This window comes from Amblyomma maculatum, chromosome 6, assembly GCF_055883805.1.
Source record: "Amblyomma maculatum isolate TAMU_Amacu chromosome 6, ASM5588380v1, whole genome shotgun sequence".
Lineage (NCBI taxonomy): Eukaryota > Metazoa > Arthropoda > Arachnida > Ixodida > Ixodidae > Amblyomma > Amblyomma maculatum.
The window spans coordinates 158,927,442-158,948,130 of record NC_139349.1 but is presented as its reverse complement, the minus strand read 5'-3'; the positions used below and the strand labels follow the sequence as shown (position 1 = coordinate 158,948,130).

The following is a 20,689-nucleotide window of genomic DNA, read 5'->3' as shown; positions in this document are numbered from 1 at the left end:
GCACGTAGCGCGCCAGCACCACTTACTCGTTTTGTAGGAGCCTCGGGCGAGCCAAAATAAGGGTAGAAGCCCAATATTAATTTTGCACGAGTGAGAAACTAAAAGCGGAGCCGCGACCCGTCTACTGCAATAGAAAATTGCCTTGCGCACGGTGGCTGTAAAAAAGTGCCCAGTGCGGCTTGCTTTCCGCTTTGCGAAGTAATCGCGTGTATTTTTCAAACTTTCGCGTTATTCTTCAATTCCAATTGCTCATAACCGTTTGTTTCAGTTTGCCTCGTACCAAGAGACGCTTTCTACGCCTGTTTCATATACGCTAATGCAATTTTCTTTTTACTTTTCAATTCTTGCTTACGCGGAAAAAATAAAAAATAAATACTACTATAGCTGTTTACATCAAATTCAGAGAACTCGTGCAGCCAGGCAGTGTGACAAGCACCGCAAGATATAGTATAAAAATAAATCGCAGAGTCCTTTCTCCCTGCTTTGTTTTCCGCGTTGCTGTTCGTTTCATTTCCGAAACCCGCCCAGGTTTGTCTGCTTCCGCTAATTGCGAAAACAGATATTGTAGCGTGCAAAAAAAAAATTTTTTTTTTTTTTTTATTCCTATTGTGTCACTATTCAAAAACCAACAACCAGCAGCAACTGCTAAGGCAGCTCCCAACCTCATGCCGCTGATGGCGATTCGCCGCTTCCTGGTGATCTCCTGCCGTGCGCCAGAATGCTGGAATAGGGCGAGTTTTTGCGGCGGTCCAATTTGAGCTCCGCTTTTCTCCACAAGTACGGCACGCACGCAGTTGCAATTTTCCACACTAGTACGGACTCCTTTTAGGCCACTGGACAAAAAAGTTTAATGTCACTGCACCAATTTTCCAATGCGCTAGCGGGGCTTTTCTTTTCGCGACCATATGTCGGCAAGCGGGGCAAAAGGTGCTGCGACCGCCAAGAATCCCCAATACCGCTCGCGCGGCAGCTCCTGGCTCCCCTTATTTTTTTTTTTTTACTTTCCCCTAGCTGCGAGCAGAGGAGACACACGAAAATACGAGCGAGCAGCGAGACCTACTACTCAGTCACTATTTTATCGCCTGGTCGAACTGCAATAGACATTGGACGCGGCAAATATACCTAACGTACTTCGTTCATAAAACATTATTCGCAACGCCTGTACGCGTAAGGCTTTGTAAACAAGCAGCTAGTACGCAAAAGTAGAATAATAATAATAATAAAGCAAACAAACACAGTCTGAGAGGGAAAATGGTTCCGAGCATTGTAGCGGATCGCTCACAGCATGTTTGCCAATGCAGGCATTGCGGTTGGCTCTGATAAGAGCCGTTGAGTTTGGCGCCGACGACGAGCTCAGTTGCGCGCCTACTTGGAGCTGGTGTACTTGGTGACAGCCTTGGTGCCTTCGGACACGGCATGCTTGGCCAGCTCGCCAGGCAGCAGAAGACGCACGGCAGTCTGGATCTCCCGGCTCGTGATGGTGGAGCGCTTGTTGTAGTGGGCAAGACGGGAGGACTCCGCTGCAATGCGTTCGAAGATGTCATTGACGAAGCTGTTCATGATGGACATGGCCTTGCTGGAAACTCCGGTGTCCGGGTGCACCTGCTTCAGCACCTTGTAAATGTAGATGGAGAAGCTCTCCTTCCTGCGGCGCTTCTTCTTCTTCTTATCGGTGGCGCGGACGTTCTTCTGCGCCTTTCCGGCTTTGCCGTTGTCAGATGGGGAGGGGGATTGACACCCGGAGGTGCCGTGCCCCAGAGTCACACATAACTCATCAGCCCATCATCATCCATTCAACACCTCCGGCAAAGTCCCCCCCAGGGCCAAGTGGGGTCTGGGAGAGTTTTTTAGTTCGAGGTGAGGGTCCTACCCGGACAAGGGGGCCGCCGCGCGATGCCCTCACAGGAGTGAGTGTCATCAAACGCAAAGACGGCCTGCAGCGCCATCGTGGCATCGAGCCGACGAGGCGAACCTTCATGACAACACAAGTGTCACTAAGGACAACCAATCCCTGTGAGAAAATCATAATGACACAGAGAGTGTTCCACCCTTAACCGAAAAAATCACAGACGGTCCGCACCAAATCTTCGAGAACCTCTGCTCGCCAAGAATGCGACGTTCCCGCTGCAGGCAGAACCAGACCTCTTTCCGTACTTTTGCAATTACTTCATGGAGGCCTGGAACTCTGCTGTTGTATGCGGCCGCGCAGCGTGCCAGCCATACTTGGTACGCGCACTCCACGAGCAAGAGGACGAACTGGTTAACGGCCACGCCTGGCAACGGGTTCAGGTATTGCACGGTCTGGTACGGTATACCCGGAAGCTGGAAGAGGTTAGCTACACGACGGAGAAGCGCTTCAGGAAGGAGACACTGCGAGAATATGTGCACAGTGTCCTCTCTACCACCACAAGTCGGACAAGTTGGTCGCAGGCTGGTCCGTGTAAACGCCGGCGCCTTAATGGGGAGGACTCCCCTGGCGAAGCGGTACATAAAGGACGCTCTGCTTGCTTCCAAAAAATCCGCTGTGATATACCGCCAGCTGGGCTTAACATTAGCGAGGTCGTAAAGACGGAGGTGAGGGGGAAGACTAGGAGTCAAAAGCCTAACTAGTTCCTTTAGGGGCACCGAAACCACATCAATGTCCGCCTCCTCCTTACGCAGACGCTCAAGGCAGGTAGCTGCCTGAGCATAAAAAGGGGAAGGAGAGCCCGATCGTGGCACGCAATGAGAATACGTGCTCTGGGCGAAAAGGCGGAGTCGAGTACTCAGAAAAAACGAAGTCAGGCTTTGAGTCAGAGGCATGTCCGAGTTCAATGCCACTTGGGTCCACCTGACGTGCAAGGCTGAGGCTACGATGCCAAGGTCGGAGATGCCGAGGCCTCCCCTCTCCCTAGGCAGCTTCACCACAAGTCTTTTGACCTTGTCAGGAGCTCCACTCCACAAGAAACGGAAAAGGATCCGCTCCAGGTGAAGCTTCGTCCGTGCTGACAGAGGTGTTACGCTAGCGACATAGGTCAGCACCGAGAACAGGAGGGACCGAGTGATAGTGGCTCGAGCCGTAAGCGGACACAAGAGCTTCTCATACTCTCTTGCCCTCGATTCAATTTTCTCTTGAGCAGAGGACCAATTCCTATCTGAAAGGCCTTGTGAATTGAAATAAAAACCAAGGAGACGGACTTCAGCCTTCACGGGAAGACCATGAGCGGGCTGAGGACTGGATGGTGCACACCCAAAATAGAGGGTGGCACTCTTCGACCTATTAACCTTAGCCCCACTCGCCTTACAGTACACCTCCATGACATCCAGAACGGAGGAGACGGAAGCCTCATCCGGGACGACAATGGTTAGGTCATCTGCATAGGCAAAGATGGGAGCTGGTGGAGAACCTGGCGGCAGCGGAAAGCGAGCTATGCGACTGTCTCGAGAGAGCCTTTGTAACAGGGGTTCAAATGCGAGCACGTAGAGGGCAGGAGATAGGGGGCATCCCTGCCTGACTCCACGGCCCACGTCAAAAACTTCGGAGGTGCGTCCGAGCACAGTAACGGCTGAAACTGGCCTGGTATATAGAGCTCTGACCATGCGCTGGAAATCAGAGTCTATACCAGCTTCCTCTAGGACTTGGAATAAGTAGGAATGACTAACAACATCAAAAGCCTTCTCCTGATCAAACGAACAAAGAATACCCTGAAGATTTCTATGTTGAGCCCAGAGGAAAAGGTCCCTAAGGGCAAAACCGTGAAGCTGAGTGGAACGACCAGGAACACTACAAGCCTGATATGGGCCTATAATGTCTGGAAGAAAAGAAGTTAACCGAGAGGACAGGCACTTGGCTATGAGCTTGTAGTCGACGTTCAGGAGCGTGATGGGACGCCAGGCTCGTAGGTCAGTGCGTCTCGACTCATCCTTACAAAGGAGAGTGATCCGTCCTTCCCTCTGAGTACCTGAGAGCGTCCCCTCACCCAGGAGCCTGTTTACAAGAGCGGTGAAAGGCTTCCCGAGCTGCTTCCAGAACTTGACATAAAACTCAACAGTCAGGCCGTCCGAACCTGGGCTACGATTTCTGTGGAACGATTTGAGCGCCGCTTCTAATTCTGTCTCATCCAAGGGAGCTCCTGATAGGTGAACTGGTTTGGAGGGGGATTCAAGTGGAAAAGTAGCTGTGGTTGGAGCTGGAGCCTGATATAGGACGGAATAAAACTGCCGTGTTGCTTTAAGAACAGCATCCGGAGTGTTGGAGATGGACCCCGTAACCGGGTCTACCAATTCAGTGAGGGAAGTCTCTGTGCGCGCTAAGCGGCGTCGGAGGAGGTGTCTGCTGCACCAATGTTCCCTCTCCCACCGCTCAGCTCGCGCCATAGCCCTAAGACCATCCCAGCGTTGCTGGAGCAATTTTCGGAGCCGGATGCGCTGCGAGGCGAGTGCTTCGGTGACCCCTTGGCCAGCAGAAAGAGGCTTAGAAAGCAGGAGGATGACATCAGAGACAATGGTGATCTCCTGCCGTTCCTCACGTGCCCGCCTCATTCCCGCCGCCTTGAAACAGTCACGCACATCTGCCTTAATGCCATCCCATCCGACACCGTCTAAGCCTAGGTTGGACTGCAGAGAGTTTCGAAGAATACCAGAGACCTCCTTAACAACCTCCTGGTCCTCTAAAAGCCGCGAGTTGAGGCGCCAGGTCCCCTTCTCGCGAGGGACCAGGATCCCATCACTGAAGCGAAGGATGACACACTTGTGATCGCTCAACGCGGAGGGGACCGACCACATGGAGTGCATGCCGGAGGCTAGTGTTGGAGAGACGTAGAAGCGGTCTAGCCTGCTCTGAAGGCGCCTCCCAGTCCAAGTCATCCCTGACTGTCCTGAGCGGAGCACCTTCCAGGCATCGACCAAATCTAGCTCCTCGACCAGCTCCCTAAGTGCACGCGCCCCCTGCCTATCCCGCTCCTTGGGCGGAGTGCCTCGAAAAGAGAGGCGATCCGCCCTGTCAAGGACACAGTTGAAATCACCCACTAGAACTAACTTGGATGGACCTATTAGCTGGGAGTCAAGGTGCTTGAAGAAGGCACCCAGATCACGACCTCTGTTCGGAGCATAAATGTTAACTATGCGAATGCCAGAATCAAGGTCTACAGACAGGACGCGGCCCTCAGCATCCCTGGAGTGGCGCAAAACCGAGCCGCGGAAGCGTGGCATAAGAATAATACCAACGCCGCGGGAACCCGACGCACCATAGCTCCAGTAAGACCTGGTGCCAAATGTTCTGTCAAAGCTCCTGATCTGGCCAAGGCGATGGATGTAGGTCTCTTGCAAGACCAAAATATCTATGTTTTTAGAGCTAGCAAGCTGAAGGATCTCAGCTTGCTTGGGACGACGGGACATGCCACGACAGTTAAAAGTAGCTAATGTGAGCGATGCCATGATGAATTGAGAAAGAAGCTGCCTAGAAACCTAATAAACGGAAAAGAAAACCCGCGAAAGGCGGAACTATCGTAGCAAGAGACCTGGAAAAATAAACACCCTATTGAGAACCTGGGGCTGCCCCAACCTGACGGTCGGGGGGGGACTCCTCTTTAGCAGAGGAGTCGGAAGTGGAGGGGGAAGGAGACGAGGACGAGGAGGAACTGGAACGCTGAGAGCATTCGCAGTCAACCACGCCACAGAAGGAGCAAGCGGACCTTACGGACGGTGAGGACGAGGGGGGAAGCTCTGCCTCATCGGCCTCAGCAAAACACTCACAACCCTTACCCTTACATAGCAAACAGGGAGCTAGCTCAATGGGAGGAGAAATAGAATGCTGCCTCTCACCAATGCTGACTTCCTGCTCCATGTCTGAACCTTCGTCCTGGCTGGAAGATGTCGCGCCAGGTTCCTCGTCCCCGTCGGAGGGGTTCCGTGCCACCGCCACGACCACCCGCTTGGCAGCAGGCCGTCCGGTCTTAGCCTGGGAGGAGGTACCCTCGGAGTCGGTGTCGATCTCCGCTCCTTCTTGTTTTTGCGCGCGCTTCCTGCGCCGCTTCGTCTTTACCGCCACAAACCCCGCGTCGATAGCGGCGGTTTGTGTCGGCTCAGCAGCCGGGACCGCCGCAGCGGCCCTCTGCAAGGCTGCATCCTCAGGCTCCTTTTCAGCCTGTGCGGCGTCGGCAGCGGCCGCCGGCGCGGTCGCTTCCAATGCCGGCGCCGCATCGGGCGCGGGTGGAGCCCACCACTCGCACACCTCGGCCGAAGCGTGCGGGACGGGAAGCTCCTCCGCAGCAGCGGGCGCGGCGAGAACGGCCTCCTCACTCACGCCATCGCCAAGCTGCTCCTCCTCTCCGTTCTCCTTGGCTGGTGACTCAACAGCAACCTGCGCCAGGGATGGGGGCGGCAGCGGCGGCTGCCCCGCGGCGGCTGCCGGCCCGCTCGAAGCGGCGGCGACAGTCACCGAAGCAAACGACCGTTTCGTGCATGCGGAAATGGCGTGGTCACCACCGCAACGCGCGCAATCGGCGTCACAATCCTCATGTCCGTACTGCGCGCAGCGCTTGCACTTAGGAGTTGGGCACGCCGCCGCAAGATGCCCCACGCGCCTGCACAAGCGGCAAAGACGCGTCACTCCTTCGTACTCGCACTGAACGACCCTCTCGCCAACTTTCAAAAGGTTTGGAACTGGTCTAGCCATCTCCATCTTAATTCTGAGGTTACCGCTCTCAACATCAGGGAACCCCGGAACATTTTCCAACTGCCTAGTCTGTACCTTTCCGTACGCCTCGAGCTCAGACACGAGCGGGCGGCCGGCAAGTCCGACGGGAAACCGAACACTCTCACGTACCGGGAGCGGACTCCGCGGTACTCAAACTTGATCTCGACATCCTTCACACGAACGACAGGATCTGCTAAAAAGCGATCAACCGCCTGTTTGGTCTTAAAGGTGACCTCGAACCTACCACCACCAAAATCCTGCACACATTTCAGTTCGTTCTTGTTAAACCTCTTGACGAGGTCCTCACAAAGATGAACATTCAAAATGCCTTTCGGCACGCGCGAAAAGAACACATATGGCCGAAGCCGAGACGAAGAGGAAGGCGATGCCATAGCGGCCGCGCCGCCAGGCACCACGCGCACGCGTGCGTGCACGCCGCGCCGGAGGAAAGAGCGCTACCCGCCTGCCCCTACAATCTCAACAAAAACAGCAACGACTCACCGAAGCCGCGGGGGCGTCCCCAGCTCCACGGCGTAATAATCCAAACAGCACAAGCACGAGCGATGTTATTCCGAGCTGCGCATGGAGAATAGCTGCCGCGGGAAGCGATCCGAGAACCGACACGCTGGTGCTAGCCCTAACACTTCACGGCTTTTCCGGACGGCTGAGGCGGCATGATGCGTTCTACGACGGCTTTTCCGGACGGCTGAGGCGGCATGATGCGTTCTACGTTCCGGCTTTCTTCACGGCTTTTCCGGACGGCTGAGGCGGCATGATGCGTTCTACGAGACCAACGGTGTGGGTGGTGGTGGTGGTTGTTCGGAAGAGGAAAGGGGGAGTGCACTGGCCGGTTGACTGCCGACGGTGTCGACACCGCCACTGCCGAGTGCAGATAGTAGGAGAAGGGGGAGGGGAAGAAAGATTAGAGAGAAAGAGACGCTGGCGCTGCGCGAAAGCAATCATGCCCCCCAGGGTGTCTAGAGGAGGTCGGCGAGGCCGGTTGCCGCCAAGAAGGCGAGGAGCAGGCGAAAGGGCTTGTCCGATGTCGGGCCACGAGGGAAAAGAACCTCTTCTGAGGTGGAAGAGGGGAGGGAAAGGGATCGATAGCCAGAAGAGAGGGCGGCACGCTGCAGTGCGAAGGCTGGGCACTCACACAGGAGATGGTCGAGTGTCTCCTCCTGGTGTCCACACTGGAGACATGCCGGAGAGGGGGTGAGGCCGAACCGGTAGAGTCGGGAAGATGTCCGAGCGGAGCCGACTCGGAGTTGGAGAAGAAAGGACCGGTCGGCAAAGGAAAGGCCCTTGGTGGGAAGCGGACGGGGGGGAGATCCGCCCGCAGCTCTGGAGTCCGGGTGCTCCAGGAGGAGGTGGCGTCGGATGACGTCCCTCGCCACGTCCAGAGGTCCCACTGCGGTGCTGGTGGGGGTGCCAGGATCGTGGGCAGTCCTGGCCAGGCAGTCGGCTGCCTCGTTGCCTGCCACTCCAGAGTGGCCCGGCACCCAGCAGAGGGTCAGGGTGGTGCCCCGGAGTCCAATGGTGGTGAGTCTTGCGGCCAGGCTACGCACCATAGGAGGGGCACCATCCGGTTTCTGGAGGAGCTGGAGGGCAGAGCGGGAGTCTGTGAGGATGGCCGCCCTTAGGATATGTGGACTCTCCGCCAGGATGTCCGCCGCCAGGTGGAGGGCAGCCAGCTCGGCGGTGGTGGAGGAGGCCACATATGGCAGCCTGGCTTGCCTGCACATGCCGAGGGCTGGGACAGTGCAGGCAGCCGCAGCCGATGGGCAGGGCCCAGGAAGCACAGATCCGTCGGTGAAGAGCTGGGTTGCCCCAGCGAGGTCCTCCTCCAGGAGGCAGGCAACCTCCTGCTGCAGGCATGCAGCAGCCGCAGTCCTCCTGGTCCCAGCCCCAGGGAGGAACAGCCGGATTGAGTACGGCCGGCCCAGGTCCGGTCGTGGTGGGAGAGGATGGTCCTCACTGGTGCCACCCACGAGCTGTTCAAACTCGTTCGCCAGGTGGCCCATGCGGGAGCGAGGGCAGCCCAGGAGGCGGTCCAGGAGGGGGCGGCCATCAGGTGCATTGTGGAGGCGCTCGATGTGTTGGAGGGCTGTTCTCCTAGCCTGGAGCTCCATCGGCCAGGACCTGGCCTCAGCAAGTGTGGCTGCAATAGCTGTACTGCGGGGGAGCCCCAGGCAGAGCCTGATGACTGCCCGTTGTCGCCGCTCGATGGTGAGGAGCTGGGCGATGGTGAGGTGGACCAGGGGGAGGGCATAGAGGAATTGAGCCACAGCCATGGCTTGGAAGAGCCGTAAGCCCAGCTTGGCTGTGATGCCTCGTCCTCTTGCCATGAGGGCCCGGATAGCCCCCTGGACCCTGGTAGCCTGGGACAGGAAGTGGCGGACCGCCGGTCGCCAGGTCAGGCGGTAGTCAATCCGCAGGCCCAGGTAGCGCACCTCCCTGCTCCATGGGAGTTGGCGACCGTCTACAGAGAGGAAGGTGGTGCCCCGGCGGGCTCCCGGCCTGGTGTTGAGGAGCATGGCCTCTGTCTTGCTGGGGGACAGGGCCAGGCCGACCGAGAGCAGGAATGCGCTGATCCCATCCATGGCCTTCTGGACGCTCCTGATGACCTGTGGCCTCTGACGGCGGGGCCCCCGGCACCAGATGGCGATGTCGTCTGCATAGATGGCTATGCGGACTGGGTGCCGGAGGTCCCGCGGCAGGACATTGGGCAGGAGGGCCAGGACCAGGTTGAAGAGGAATGGGCTCAGCACGCTTCCTTGCGGGACTCCTCTCCGCGGGAACCGGGGAGCGCTGGTGACACTGCCCAGGCGGACCTGGACCTTCCGGTTGGCCAGGAAGCTGGAGATGTAGGTCAGCATGCTTCCGTGGACACCCAGAAACGCCAGGGCCTCCAGGATGGCCTCATGGGAGATGCCATCGAATGCCCCCCGGATGTCGAGTAGGGCCAGGCAGACGATGTGCCTGGAGTGCCGGGCGTCCTCCAGGGTGGACACCAAGTCAGCTATGGCATCTCCAGTGCACCGGTGCCGCCTGAAGCCCACCTGCTGCTCCGGGAAGTAGCCTGCCGCCGTGGTCACCCAGGTGAGGCGCTCCAGAGCCATGGCCTCCATGACCTTGCCGGGCGCCGAGGTCAGGGAGACCGGTCGATAGGAGGACAGCTGGGTGGGCGGCTTGCCGGCCTTGCGGATGGGGACGATCATGGCGGTCGTCCAGTCCACAGGAAGGTCCCCAGTGCTCCACACCTGGTTGTAGCACTCCAGGAGGTCTTCCCGCAGTGCATCGTCCAGGTTGCGGAGCATCTGGTAGGTCACACCATCAATGCCTGGGGAGCTGCGGCGCTTGGTCCGCTGGAGGGCCATGGTGAGCTCCTGGGCAGTGAATGGGACCGTGCAGATGGCCACCAGGTCTGCAGGATCCACTGGCCTGAGGTGGTGGGGCCAGGGTGGTGTTGACCCAAGGACAGCGGGCTGGAGACTCTCGGGAGGGAAGAACTGGTCAGCCATCCGCTCAGCCAGTTCCTGGAAGGAGTACCCATGGAGGACCGCGATGGCCAGATGGGGTCTTATGGGAGACGGGTCCTCCAGGAGAGAGCGGAAAAGACGCCAGGCCCTGGACTTGTTTCTTGTGGTGACCAGGGAGGAGCAGATCCCTTCCCAGGACTCCCTGCGGCGACGATTGTGTGACCGCCTGCACTGGGCATCCACGCGGTTGTAGGCAGTCCAGTGTTCTGGCCTCTCCGTCCACAGGGCCCTCCTCTCCACCTGGCGTTTCCGCGCCCTGAGCTGGAGCAGCTGGAGATCTGGAACGGGTTGGCCAGGCTTCACCTCGCAGGTGATGGTTGCAGCATTGGCACAACGGGACACATGCGCCAAGATGTCGCCTTGGAAGGGGCTGTGCAAGAGGCTTCTGAAGCGGTCCCAATGGACCACTTTGCACAGTCGGCCCGTCACCCCCTTCCCAGGTTTGGGGGTAAGAGCAATGGGGTAGTGGTCCGAACCCCACGTGTCCGGCGAGGGGCGCCACTCATACACACATCGGCGAGACACAATGGTGAGGTCGATGCATGTACGTACCCCCCCCCGCCGGACAAAGGTGGGAACCCCTGTGTTCAGGATATGGAGGGCAGTGCTGCGGAGGGCGGCAATCAGTTCTCGGCCACGACGGTTCGCCCTGCGGGAACCCCATCGCGGGTGGGCCGCGTTGAAGTCCCCGCAGAGCATGCAGTCGCCGCCTATGAGGCTGGCCAGCTGTGGCAAGGATGTGGCGTCCCAAGGGGTTGTGGGACGAACATAAATGCTTGCGACAGCTGTGTCCACCCCTCCAAGCCTAACCCTAACGCAGACTGCCTCCATGGGGGCCACCACCGCATCACTCACCAGAATCTCCGCCTGGGGAAGGGATGAGCGGACGAAGAGGGCCGCCCTGGATCTGCCCGCTGGATGGTGGGGGCTCGGGCAGGGGTCGGCTTTGCATGTGTCCAGCTGGCAGGCAGTCCGGCTCAGGTAGAGCTGGTATCCTGGAAGGCGGCACTCCCCGTGGCGGATGTAGGCCTCCTGGAGGGCCAGGATGTCCGGGGGGTGAGGTTCCGCCTGGAGCCGGCTGATAAGTTCCGCCTTGCGTGGGCGGAGGGCCCGGCAGTTCCACTGCAGGACCCGAGGCCGGGGGACCTCTGGTGTGGGCCTAGCCATGATGGTGCTGGAGGTGGCCGGTCCCCCCCTGGCGGGTGGACTGCTGGAGGACAGCTGCTGGGAGGAGCTCTGATATGGCCCGGAGTGTGGTGTCCAGGGTCCGGGACAGCTCCTGCAACCTCCCATTCAGTGTGGCTGGGGACAGCGAACCGGCTGGAGTCCCATTCGCCGTTGAGGGGGAGGCCAGGCCGCAGTCCTCAGTCACCTGGGGCCGGGGAGGCGTCTGGAGGACCCTGGAGTATGTGGGGGCGCCCGGGTTCTCCCGCAGGCTGGCCCTCACCTCCCTTCGTGAGAGAGGCTGGATGGATGCTGCCATGGCAGCGGCCACCTGACGTTCCTCCTGCCAACGGGGGCAAGAGGGGGTGTCCGCCGGGTGCGGACCTCCGCAGTTGGTGCAGCGGGGAGCCGCAGCATTGCAGGCGGTAGTTTGATGGCGGCGGCCACACCGCCTGCAACGGATGGCTTCCTGGCAGGAGGCCGTGACATGGTCCAAGCGGCCGCAGCGACCGCACTGGATCGGGCGTGGGAGAGCTGGTCGGACTGGGAGGCGCAGTCGGAACATGGTCACCCAGGTAGGAGGAACCGGGGCTCCAAATCGCACCCGGAGTGCACTGCCCCGAGCCCGATGGACTCCGAGCACAGGGACAGATGCCTCAATGGCAGCCCGGAGGTCCTCCTCGCCGATGTCCTTTGGCACCCCATGGACGTACCCCATGGAAGTGCCCCTCTCAGAGGCCGGACGGCCCCGGACTGCAACCCCTGCCAGGGTCTGGATGTCCAGGAGCTCGGTGAGGGCCGCCTCGGTGGCCGCATCAACCGCCACGATGTTCCGTGAGGGGTTGACCCTCACCGCCAGGACTCCAGGTGTAGCAGCCAGGTCTGCCGCGATGGTTACCTTGCAGCGGCTTAAAAAGGAGATCCCTCTCTGGGTTGGTTGGAAGAGGGCAGTGCCCGCTCGACCCGGTGGCTGTTCTGGGGGAAGGCGCTGGCGAGGTCCACGGCGGCGCCTCCTGGGGCCCTGCGTCTGCCACTCGACCTCCCCTGGCACCTGGGACGAGACCTCGTCCTCCTGGCTCTGTAGGAGGGACTCCCGGGCAGGTCCAGCTGGTGGTGGGGGGCTCTCCGAATCCTCCAGGTCATCAGCAGGGGACATCGAGGACATCACATTGTCCAGTGGGGCTCCCTGGACGGAAGCCTCTCCGGGTGCGGGCGAGCCACGGGCCGAGGAGTCCTCCACCCGCGGAACGGGGCGGCTCTGCGAGGCCAGCGCCAGCTGGACAAGAGGGCTCAAGCCCTGAGAGGCCAGGGCCCCGGACGCCGGATCATCCCGGTCAGCAGGAACTTCCCCGTTGCTGTCGACAGGTGGGGCAGACTTCTTCTTTTTGGGAGGGGGTGGCGGAGGCCCCTTTGGCGTTCGTAAGAAGTCTGCCGCTGATGCCTTCGCCTTGGCCATACGGCGCGTCTGCACCGGGGAGTCTCGAGCGAGGGCGCGAGGCGGGCGGCCGCGTTGGCGCGGAAGCGCTAGGGACGCGGCACCATCGAGAACGCGGCGCGTTTGGATGTGGCGCTCGAAGAGCTGGGAAGCGCTCCTCTCGAGGCGGGACGCAATGTCAGAGGGGTCACCACCTGCGCTAGCACTGCGGACGCGTTGTGGCTGGGCAGCGGAGGCCATGGTGAAGCGTCAAAGACGTGCGGGAAGCAGCGACCGAGGCGGCGGGAGCGCACGAGTACGGGATCCGGTCCGCTCGGCGGTCGCGGGGAGAGTGACGCGCTCGCCGGTGGAAAAATTTTCCCGGGAGGCGGGGCCTACGCGGCGGGGCGGAGCGGGCGAGCGCGGGCCACTAGGGAGAGAGTGGGCGGGGGGAGCGATCTCGTCGCGCCCCTAGCGGAGCGGCGCGGAACCACTGACACGTGAAGCGGCGATCGCGGAGAGCGGCCGCGTGAAAGAGGGCTCGCGTTGAAACGAAGTCTCTGCTCACCCAGTGTGCGGCGCGGTGCGTCGGCGCTCGCTCGCCCGGCAGCGGAAGGGTGGGCCGCGATAGTCCTCGGTCAGCCGGATGCACTGTCAGTAAGATTAGGATGAACAGCGAAGCACCAACACATCACACACACACACATGGGGCAGGAGGGAGAGTCACAGTGAAGGAAATCACAGCGGTAAGACATCCAGGCTGGTGCGGGGGGCCGCAAGGCTGTCGTCCACCGATGCGGAACTAGATGATTGGCACCGAGCGCCCAGTCACAGCCGTCGGGAACACGGGCTGCCGGAGGTGGCCAGGATCGGGCGCCGGTGAGGCGCGCACAGAGGCGCAATGCTCCAAGGTCGGCGGGAGCACGAGTAGCAGCGCGCGCACTCGTCCGGGCGAGCACGCGACGAGAAGTCGCGGTCAGCGCCGATGATGATGCGCACGTACTCGTCCAGGCGAGCGCGCGACGGGAGAGAACGCGCCCGTACTCCTTAGAGCGGGCGCGCCATGCGACCGGTCACGCCGGTGGTTGGGAGCGGAGTGCCGCTGGGAAAAGTGGGCGGAGCTTCGCGGGAGCTCAGCGACGCACGTCTGTCCTCCTCAAAGGTCTCCTCCGGTCCCGGGTGAACGGTCGGTGTCGAAAATGGTCCGCGCGGCGTTTTTATGCGGGCACCGTGGTGTTCAAGCGACCGAGGCGAGGCCGGCGCGCGATTGGTCGGCGCGCCGCGACCTCCTCCTCCTCGCGCCCGAAACGGGCCGCAGAATGCTGGTTCCGGCTCATTCTGGCAGTGAACGTTGTCGCTGCTGCCCCTTGTCGATCTCCCCTGCGCAACAATGTCTGGACGTGGTAAGGGCGGCAAAGCCAAGGGCAAGAGCAAGACCCGCTCCAGCCGCGCGGGACTCCAGTTCCCAGTGGGCCGAATTCACCGTCTCCTGCGCAAGGGTAACTACGCCGAGCGCGTCGGAGCGGGCGCTCCCGTCTACCTGGCAGCCGTTCTCGAGTATCTGGCCGCCGAGGTGCTCGAGCTGGCTGGCAACGCCGCTCGCGACAACAAGAAGACTAGGATCATCCCTCGCCACCTGCAGCTGGCCATCCGCAATGACGAGGAGCTGAACAAGCTGCTCTCCGGAGTGACCATCGCGCAAGGCGGCGTACTGCCCAACATCCAGGCCGTGCTTCTTCCCAAGAAGACCGAGAAGAAGGCGTAAGCAGCGCTACGACCGTCTACGTAGGCACGCCAGCAGCGTCAGCTCGCGACTAACGGTCCTTCTCAGGACCAACCAAGCGCCTGCCTTGGCGGGGCATTGCTCTGCGATCCGTCTTCTCCGGACCGCTGAATCCCTCTCGACCAAGTTGCTGTTTGTTTATTTCGTGTCATTACCGGGCGCGGCGGTCTGCAATGAGTCCGCCGCACTGCACGCAAGTACGCTTACTATTGTGAGATTCGTTTACAGTGCAGACAGGCAAACATGGGAGGGAAGTGACATGACAGAGCGCTGAATGGTATATTTATATACTTTTATTGACCGATACAAACAGAATGGCGCACAGTGATTGAAACAACTAGTTGCATACCAATCGCAATATTAGTGTTTTAATTTTCTTTCGCGGTTTCCGACACACGACCAATCACGCTTTAGTAATCCCGTGAGCGGCGATAATTTCCCTCCCCGTCTGCAGAACCCGCAGAACCCATTAGCGTGCCAAAAAAAAAAAAAAAAAACAACCAGACGCACACCCGCAGTCCCGCTTCTCATCACTGACGCGCTACGCGTGCGAGATGAAATAGTGTAAACAGGGGCAACTGCGACGCGAGCAAGCATGGAACGAAACCTGCGGTCTGATGTGATAGGGACGATTAAATGAATGGTGCGTGCACCTATTTAGTAGACGGCTCAGGGTACCAATCAAAACCACTTGCCTTTGCACAGGGACGATGCAGTTGAATGTTTCGCTGCTTTCCTCTAGCACGCATCGTGCGAGTGCAGCAGCTGTAATGTATGTCATCGACAAAGTGCGGCCAGCACGGAGCCGCAAGTGAAGGACGCGAGCAATCGCTTTCACAGCTACTCACCGGTTTCCAGCACGTACGAAACGAAACGTGCAGCATGTGAGAGAGAGAGAGGAACGTGGGTTCGGAGCTCAGGTTCGCCGCTGTCCCGTGGCCAAAGCAGACGTTTTGGTGGTCCTGAGAAGGACCGTTGAAAAGCGTTGCTGCACAGGGGGCTCCGAAGCGGCTGCGCTTTTTAGGCGCGCTCTCCGCGGATGCGCCTCGCCAGTTGGATGTCCTTGGGCATGATGGTGACGCGCTTGGCGTGGATTGCGCACAGGTTGGTATCCTCAAAGAGGCCGACCAGGTACGCCTCGCTAGCCTCCTGAAGAGCCATGACGGCCGAGCTCTGGAAACGCAGGTCGGTCTTGAAATCCTGGGCGATTTCCCTCACCAGGCGCTGGAAGGGCAGCTTGCGGATGAGGAGCTCGGTGGATTTCTGATATCTGCGGATCTCTCGCAGGGCTACCGTTCCTGGTCTATAACGGTGAGGTTTCTTTACGCCTCCGGTGGCTGGGGCACTCTTACGAGCAGCCTTTGTAGCCAGTTGCTTGCGGGGAGCCTTCCCACCGGTGCTCTTGCGGGCAGTTTGCTTTGTCCTAGCCATAGCGGCGGCACACGAGCGTCAGACGTGAGCGACGGAAGCGCGCGCACTGAGCGGTGAGACGCGCTGCGCCGCTCCTCCTCGCCCTGTCCGCCTAGCTGATTGGTCGACGGAGGGACCGATGGCTTCCCTCCGTTCAGCGGCCCCGAGAATGCTGGAAATCGACACTTTTTGAGCGCGCGTTGGTTTCGCGCACCGCATGCGTGACAAACGTCTAGGTGTAACCGTGCTACACCAAGAGATTACGGTGCGCCTATCCTTTACCTTTGCCGGCCAAGCAAAAGCAGGCCTCTTGAGAGACGCGGGCATAGGCGGCAGCGTCGTCAGCGGCGCGTGTGCGCGCTGCTGGAAGGAGCCTGTGGGCCGGCAATTGCCTGCTCCCGGATTGTTTCCTTTTAAAATAAAATAAAACAAAATTTTAAATAATCGCAAACACCTCCCGGCGCACAGAGATAGGGGCCGTCGTCACAAGGTGTTAGCGCAAACGCTACGGCTGTCGGTATAGATCTCCGTTCGCCGTGAAGCTACGCGTGGTGCTTAAATTATTGAACGTTCAAGGTAGAGCGACGAAGCAAGAAAATAGCCCGAGAGCTAGGACGCTTTCAACTTGGTTGGTGTCGCCGCCGCTGGTATAAGCACAGATGGATCTGCAGACAGTGGGCAACAGATGTGGGTTTTATTACGATTGAACATGGCTGCCATTGCAGTGGTGTTTTTCTGTTTTCCTATTAAAGGCGACCTCGCACACAACAGCCTCTTTCCGAGACAGAAGCTCTAGTTGATACCGACAAGGCCTGTGCTGCAGCTCTATTAAGGTAGAGAGGAATCTAGCAAGATTGCGAGTGACGAGGTAAAGTGTCAGCAGCGCGATATGTACATGCTCTTCAGTACGGCAGACGTGCGCAGTCACGACACACAGGTAGCCGCGGCAGGTTGTTGCGTGCAAGCTTTTATTTTTTTGGTCAGCTCAGGAAGGGACTGAGATGGAGAGAGAGACTGCATGGGCACATTAGGGTATGGAAATTGGAACGAGAGTGAATAAAAGTCAAAGTAGCAGCCTGCACGGCGCCCGAAAACGCACGCTTGCTAGTGAAGTGGTAAGTCACTGACATGGCCAAATGTTTCGTAAGACTAGTGTCGCACCAGTAGTAGGTGGCATAAAAGTAGTTGGAACGGATAGACACACAACGCCAATGAAGTTGGTAATTATTACCTGGCCGCCCAAGAAAACAAAAGAGAGCAGCCACGTCTCGAGAGGCAGTGAAGTCAGCTCCGGCCAGCCAGGCAGGCAGGCGCCACACTTGGACCTTTACGCAGACATGCTTGGTGCAATTATTTTGCAAGCTAGCATGCACAAGAGCTCGTGGCATGCGGGAGTAAGAATGCCAAGCAAATTAATGCCGAAAATTTTTCTCCGTTCGCCATAGAGGTTCATCCACATGACCAGAGAGTGACAAAGGTTTCCACTTTGGCATTGCATACACCTGAAACGCAAAATAAAACGACATCGTAGGCAACTTAAGGCCCCTACTGCAACCTTTCAAGAATTAAAGCACGCGTTAGCACGTAAGTTAATGATGGCAAAGAACCATTACTACCAAGTTATTCTTCCTTCATATTTAAATACTTATCCTAGCAGATTTTGGAGACATCTAAGTAAGAGAAAGGAAGTGATAGATAGAGTGAAAACGGATGAAACTGTGTTACTTGATAGCCATAAAATTGCGGATTCTTTTAATCATTACTTTCAAAGCGTTTTCACATTGAAACCTGTCCTTACTAAACCGAAAGAATGTATAGATCCTAGTAGTATTCCTTCCATCTCAACAGAAGGCGTATTATCATTGCTACGCCAACTTGACACAAAGAAAGGCTGTGGAGTGGACGGCATTCGAAACACTTTTTTAAAACGCTATGCTTCACAGATTGCTGAGTATTCAGCCAACATGTTTTCAGTTTCCTTCCGTACAAGCGATTTACCTTTTGACTGGAAAGTAGCACGTGTAGTGCCTATTCACAAATCAGGTGATCGATCAATACTATCCAATTACCGTCCTATATCAATAACTAGCAGCTGTTGCAAAATTATAGAACACATTCTGGCGGGTATCGTTAGGGATTTTCTCAGTGACAAAAACATTTTATCACCTTTCCAACATGGATTCCGAAAAGGAATGTCAACAGTTACCCAACTTGTGTCAACTGTTCATGAATTATCCTCTGCCCTTGACAATTCCGGCCTTCGATACGGTCGCACACAATAAACTTATTCGTAAATTAGAGCTAATATGTCTTCCACAATATATAGTTCAATGGATAGAGGCATACTTGGAAAAGAGAAGTCAGTTTGTTGAGGTGAATGGTGCCATTTCCGAATCACTGTGTGTCACTTCGGGTGTACCGCAGGGAAGCGTGTTGGGTCCATTATATATATAAATGATTTGCCTGATGTTATTCCAAATTCTGTATCCATACGATTATTTGCAGATGATTGCATAGTGTTTAAGCAGATAAGGAAAACTTCTGATCATGGTATTCTTCAAGCCTCTTTGACAGCTATTGACAAATGGTGTGTGGAACGCAGCATGAAACTTAATGTCAAGAAAACTGTACTCCTACGTGTAACAAGGAAAAAACATTTTAGCCCATTTACTTATTCCCTACAAGGCTCCGATATTAAAGAAGTAGCAAGCCATAAGTATTTAGGGCTGACACTTACCAATCAATTGGACTGGTCACCGCATATCTCACAAATTTGTTCTTCGGCATTCTCGACACTCTGCTTCCTAAAACGCAAACTTAATCGCGCCCCCTCTAATATCAAATTTTTGGCATACAACACATTCATCCGAACTAAGCTCGAGTACGCCTCTATCATTTGGGACCCTCACACAAAAAAGAACATCACTGCTCTTGAAATGATACAAAGGAAAGCAGTCAGGTTTATTTTCCACAAGTACAGCAGATCTGATTCTCCCACACAGCTGATGGTAGAAAATGACATCCCGCTCCTTTCAGTCCGCCGCAAAATGAACACAATTTTGTTTCTTGGTAAGATTCTGTCACAGGAAGTTAATATTCCATTACCTAACTTTGTCCAACCTTCTACTGCCAGACGAACACGACACACTAGGGAACATATGCTGCAACCTGTCTTTGCCCGAACAAATTCATTTAAGTACAGTTTTTTCCCACGGACCATCTCTGATTGGAATTTGCTTTCAGAATTTCTTTTCCAAAGCAGTAATTTTAACAAGGCACTGGAAGGTCATTTGTTTGGTTAGGCTGCTCAACTTTTCAGTACTTTATATCTGTTTCCTTTGTTCATGCCGAATTGTGCTGTGTGTTATTGCCTATTTTTATTTCTTAGACTGTCAAATTGTTTAATAATTACTATTATGATTCCTTTTTTCTCGCCGAATTGTAGTGTGTATAGTATTTTTTTTTTTTCTGTGTGTGATTGTTACCTGGTATGCCCCTCCTGCTTGGGTCATAAGGCCTGCAGTATTATGAAATAAATAAATAAATTTGCTTCTCTCCGTGCGCGAAGTTTGGAACGCCTCTAGCAGTAAGTAATAGCGGGTTAAGTCGCACAATCTTTTCATCACGCAGTATATCGTTTATGTACGTTTTATTGCAGCCGTAAACCGGTGGCATTAAGGGAACGGCGACAACACGCGTAGACAGGGAACGTAGAGCGGGAACATGACGCAAGCATTAAAATTTGGGCAGCCGTCGCAGTTTTCAGTCCCGCAAAAAACAGACAACGTGTCCACATCAACAGTGTCTGGCTAAAGGCTACTCACGTGTGACAATGCAGTGCAAGGAATACATGTGTACAAAGACGGTCACTAGCAAGCGATCGACACTCGCCAAGGTACGGATGATAGCTAGGTCTAGATTGAAAACCGCGCACGCTAGCTTTGCATGCTGACAGGAGAAGAGTGAACGCTGTAACGGCCCTTGCTCCGCATTTAGAATTTCGCTTCCAGCTGAGCAGTGTTCTTTTGGAAATAAATCGATAAGCTAGAGTTGGTGTGCCTTCAGCCAGACGTCGTGCTGCAAAAGCCTGTCTCAGGGCGGAAGAAACGCTTCGCATGCTTTGAAATCAACCTCACCTGAAGTACTCATTTAATATGAAATAAATATTAGGAAGAAGGCCGTCGCGCGAAGCAAAATCATGCACGTGCGCTCGGCAAGCAGGACAGGGGAAGTGAATGTGAGCCAAATTTTGCTACCTTGATACGGTGCACAAAGGACAAAGCTTCCCAGTAGGCGTATAAATGCATTACAGTAGCTGGCGCTTTATGCGGCCGCAGAATTGCACGGAGAAAACTCGAGCTCTTCGGTACCCAAGAGCGCGCGTGGGCGATGTAAACAGACCTGGCGCGGCAGCGGCGCCCTCTCGATGTCGCCTGGGGAAGTACGCGGCCCTCCGAGACAGTAGTCTGCGCAACAGATATCTCGGAGGCTGCAAGCACTTCCAATGCAAAAGTGAGCTGTCGATGTCCAGTTGCCCCTGAGCGGCCGCAAAGTTCCAGCTAGCGTCGAAGCGAAACGATTCGCAGCATTACGCAACCAGCACGCCTAACGACACATAAGGCGGGCACAATTAGCCTTCTGGGCCCAAAAAGACATGAAAAACAAGGTGATTGCAAATTAAGCTAACGCACGTCATTCGCTGA

General features: G+C 56.7%; 3 protein-coding genes across 3 annotated transcripts; 1 reads left to right on the top strand and 2 right to left on the bottom strand.

Annotated features, from left to right (window-relative positions):
• Positions 1–973: 973 nt before the first annotated feature.
• LOC146187287 (histone H2B) lies at positions 974–1,705 on the bottom strand. The gene has a single exon (XM_084607620.1). The coding sequence runs from the start codon at positions 1,567–1,569 to the stop codon at positions 1,366–1,368; it is 204 nt and encodes a 67-aa protein (XP_084463746.1). The 5' UTR covers positions 1,570–1,705; the 3' UTR covers positions 974–1,365.
• A 12,405-nt stretch (positions 1,706–14,110) lies between these two features.
• Positions 14,111–15,076, top strand: LOC146187286 (histone H2A-like). Its single transcript, XM_084607619.1, has one exon. The coding sequence runs from the start codon at positions 14,184–14,186 to the stop codon at positions 14,556–14,558; it is 375 nt and encodes a 124-aa protein (XP_084463745.1). The 5' UTR covers positions 14,111–14,183; the 3' UTR covers positions 14,559–15,076.
• LOC146187285 (histone H3) lies at positions 14,855–16,007 on the bottom strand. Its single transcript, XM_084607617.1, has one exon. The coding sequence runs from the start codon at positions 16,005–16,007 to the stop codon at positions 15,597–15,599; it is 411 nt and encodes a 136-aa protein (XP_084463743.1). The 3' UTR covers positions 14,855–15,596.
• Positions 16,008–20,689: the final 4,682 nt, after the last annotated feature.